Source organism: Opisthorchis viverrini (genome assembly GCF_000715545.1).
Source record: "Opisthorchis viverrini unplaced genomic scaffold opera_v5_301, whole genome shotgun sequence".
Taxonomy (NCBI): domain Eukaryota; kingdom Metazoa; phylum Platyhelminthes; class Trematoda; order Opisthorchiida; family Opisthorchiidae; genus Opisthorchis; species Opisthorchis viverrini.
Genome location: NW_008751955.1, coordinates 96,955 through 101,184, shown reverse-complemented (window position 1 = coordinate 101,184; position 4,230 = coordinate 96,955). Strand labels below are relative to the sequence as shown.

General features: G+C 45.6%; 2 protein-coding genes across 2 annotated transcripts in view; one reads left to right on the top strand and one right to left on the bottom strand.

The window, feature by feature from the left end:
* The window catches only part of T265_09693 (hypothetical protein), a gene marked incomplete at both ends in the record, with an annotated part of 87,780 nt that overhangs the window by 17,272 nt on the left and 66,278 nt on the right, over positions 1 to 4,230 (bottom strand). The window lies entirely within an intron of this gene.
* T265_09692 (hypothetical protein) overlaps positions 1,699 to 4,230 on the top strand; it is a gene marked incomplete at both ends in the record, with an annotated part of 25,880 nt that continues 23,348 nt past the window's right edge. The window contains one exon of the mRNA XM_009175848.1: positions 1,699 to 1,729. Coding sequence (XP_009174112.1) covers positions 1,699 to 1,729 — 31 coding nt within the window. The remainder of the gene's footprint in view (positions 1,730 to 4,230) is intronic.

Genomic DNA, 4,230 nt, shown 5'->3' with positions numbered 1-4,230 from the left:
ATACTCAGTTGAGAAAAACTTCCATTGTGAGCAAGCGGTGTTTTTGAGTGGCCCTAGCATCTCTGTGAGCTCAGTTAACCCCCACAAACGCAAAGTAGACCCTGAATTCGAGAAATCGTTCAGTTGTAACATTTTTCAGTGTCTAGCTGCCACACTACCCGACGGAAGAACATGGGCTGAGATACTGCTTAGTTGCCCTGCCTAAACAAAAGCACTCGACATGTCGGAGTTTCGTTCGAACCACGGACTTTCTGGTCAGCAAGTTCGAATATTATCCACTGAGCTACCTCGCAAAGCTTGGCTATATGCACTAATATTTCTGCGGAAGCTTTCCTCTCAAGTGACCAATAAATATGACCTCACATCCGGTTCCCTTCGAAAACGTTCCAACACGAAGGAATGGAACGCTGATAGACATCCTCCGTCACGGACCTAGTTCATTTGAGAGGCCACCATCAATACTCAGAATAGGACGTGGTTCTAAATGGACGATCACCCGACATACACACTACAAGACTACCTCACTTAACCTTAGGGTACTATATACAGACCTCGACTGGAAAACTTCCAGTAAAGACGGGCTTTTCAACCAAACAACTAGACTTACCAACCCAAGTCTACCTGAGTTCATATGGAACATTGGTTGAGAAAGGCTAACAAACAGAGTAGGGTTTCGCAATAACCATACTAGCTAAAGATGAGAAACCTTTCGGTGTACATAAAAATCCCGCATACCCATATTACCCACATTCAAATTTTAGCAGGTGCACTCAGTGAACACGTGTCACAAAGTAGTAGCTTTGAAACGGCAAGCGGTGACAGGACTTTTGTCAGACGACCGAAAAAGAAAAATAGGAGGGTAATCTAACGATTTAAACTCGGAGAAAAACCTCTAAACGCACGCAAGTCGATCGACTGCAACTTGAACCGGGCGGAAGTAAATAAGAACGAATTCGAGTTGTGGTGCGCAGAAAATGTGGTGAGTACCCGCGAGTATTACAAGATTCGACCGAGCTAAATGATTTTCCTAATCAGAGAAAGAGAATCAATGCAACAAGAATCCAAATTTACCAGCAACAATGATAAGGAACTTACGTCCGCAGGGTTTCGTTCAATAGGAATCGGTAAATCAATGAAAGTGATGCATAAATAACAGAGAACACCAGTAGTTCGAACCAAATCAAACGATAGACGCTTCCTCTCCATCTAGAGGATAAACAATACTTTTTTTAACACAACATTATATTTACATGAACAAAAGCCGCAGGAATGTGGAATAACTAGTGGTAGCCACAACGGAAGCGTAAGGAACGGTCATTGTGATTAGCTTCCGGGAAGGTGTTAACCGACAGTGAGCAAGAAAGACGGGAGTTCCACCTAAAAATGATGGAAAAAAGCAGGTAATCACACCGATACACATAACCAAACGATCATTGTGGTCCTTGTTGGCTGGCTTCAAACAAATAAGCAGGTCGAGGAGGTGCTGAGAACGTTGGTACATAGGTAGTGACTATGCCTAAATCACAATAATCGACCAAGCGGGGATTCTGATAGAATGACTCCGACCCCAAAAGTAGCTTTGTGGAAACAAATAACAAAGTTGTGTGCAGACGAACTGGTGCGAAAAACTCAGAATCACATAACTGAGTGTAATCGACACACTATCTATCTATTGCTAGTGACAACAGGTCATTATCAATGGTTGAAGCAGAATACGTGTGGAAGCCCAGTAATTCACTGTCGCGAGGCGACTGACCCCCGAGGTCACCATCCAGGGAGGCGGCAGTTGTCAACCCAATTGAGTTGACTGGTTAGTGTTTTCATACTTCGTTGCCAAGTCGTATACTGCCCACCTCATGATCGCTTCTACTCAGTACAGGGCCGGGAAAACAGAGCTCTGCGAGGCAGACGGTCCTCTGGCATGCGAAGTTCATCTCTAAACCAATGTAACCTATGAAGCGTAAGTGGTTCATCCGTCGCAGAACAATTCCTTTTCCATACAACTATCCGATGTACCACAGCATTGCTAATCCGATGTTTCCATTAAATGGTCCATAGTTCAAGCCTCACATTGACATCTCGGCAACTCCTGTCTACACTCGAGCGACTTGGCAGAATTACCGTGTTCATGATTCCTTCGAGTAGCATGAGAGCTATGTACTGAGTGTTACAGCTGAAAAGCACCCCTTGACGTGATGAACCCAGGCGAAGACTTGGTATATACCCGTACGCGCCCACATTAGTTCGAATACAAGGGATTTCCAGTTACAAGGGACGCCTTTGATCATAAAATACAGGAAAGGTTTCTGACGATCGGCAGAGTTAGAAGCCGTTTTCAGACCAAGAAAATTTACCCATGTGGGAAGTTTGAAAGAGTGACTTTGCTCAAGAACTTGTCTCAGGTTGAAGATATGGTAGACGAACCCTCGGCTGTTCGGAACGCACTGGATTCTCACGAGTTTGTCTCTCAAGAAAGGCTATCAACCTATGAAAAATAGTACCAGAGTACCTTCGATGCCTAAGCTACCAGGTAGGTGCTATGATTGCTTTGTATGATATTCTTTTTAAAGATAGAAGTCATAGTCGAGAAGTTCCATTCGTGGTATTTTTACTTCCTTCCGACTCTCTTGCAGTAGGGTCACCAGACTGTTCACCAGGGCTTCGCCACCTTATAAAATAAGGGGTGCAGACTATCCGGCCTGGGATTCTGTTCTTCGGTGGAGGAATATTTAACGTTGGATTTGTGTTGCTAACGGCGGACTGGTTGTGATGTTTCATTCTGTTAGGAGGACTACCTCCAAACGAACAAATCCATTTAACTAAAGATTTGTCTTGTAAACTGAAACCTTTGTTTCAACATTTCAGCCTCTCACTGACATCCTATTGGACTGTTGGCTCTTTTTATATTCTGGTTCAGTTGAATTCATACCACGGAACGATCCACTTGTTTGCAGTATAACTTCCTCGAAGTTGTTCGTCTTCTCCACTTCGGTGATCTAACGTGTCTGACTGATATAGCATCAAAGAGGACATAACACATTCACGTTGGTTGGGTTCTTCTAGAGGATGTGTTGACAGAAACCAGAGGAAGCCGTCCTTAAAATGTTCAGTCCATCGTTCAAGAGAACCACTTTGCGGAGGAACTTCCGTTCCATCACGTAAATTATTTCGATAACATCCGTCTTCTTTGGGCAAGTTGACTGAATCAGTTAGAACAGGGAGCGGAGGGTTTAAAGAATCGTCGTGGCAGCTGAGTCAACTGCAGATAGTACAGCTAGAGGCAATGGGCAGCGAACACGTCGGTCCTTAAGAATGGACCTAAGGATATGACGCTGGCAACAGGATGACAAGAAGGAGAACGGATATACGCAAGAGTAAGAAGGGAGGGAGTAGCAGTAGCCTGTTTTCGCTTACGTGTTCTACTGTATGCAGCAAGTAAGGAGACCCGGCTGGTGGCATCACGCGACGGCTGGTGTGGCATGAGACCGTTTGCAAGTTGCGTAATTCACGGTTGTGCGTGGGCTGGGCTACTGCTACGGCACTGAGACCTAAACAGGAGGACGGCTATGGTCCTTAACCGAAGAATTAGGCGTAGAATCATCAGAACAGCTCACAATTTGAGGAGAAAGCCACCGCACACGTTCTAACCTCAAAACTAAGGAACCATGAGACTGTGTTAGACTTCTACTCGGTACGAGAGGCTCTATCAGTGTCACGCGTGCATTCTATGCTATGGCTCAAAGGATTATGAGTGTTCACAAGCGGTCACATCGCGGTAAAGCCATCTCTTTGAGAAGCCGCTTCAGCTTCACACCGACAGTCTGTCTGGGTGTACACCGACACCATACATAGACACCATTACCCGCATCAATCCGAACTGAACAAGTCAATCTAACAGTGCAAAGACTGGGATCCAGTAAAGTGAAACGATTTCAGTTCTCAGGCTGCGTGTCACTCCCAAACCATAGATACCACGAGCCATCGTGTCTGGATCACACGATAATCGAAGAATGAAATGCGAAACATCCGAGCCGCTCGATGTGTATCACCGAAACGGGGTCTTGTGTGCGTTTCGGAGACATAACATAAGTCGACAGAGAGGGGAGGCAAGCTTTCAACATCATTGTCAGCTGTAATAACCGTGTACTCGTCCTACAGTGGCTGTAGCTGCCGCAGTTTCGTTCACCGATGATTTGGGGGGGGGGGGGGGGGAGGCGAAGCATTGGGGGG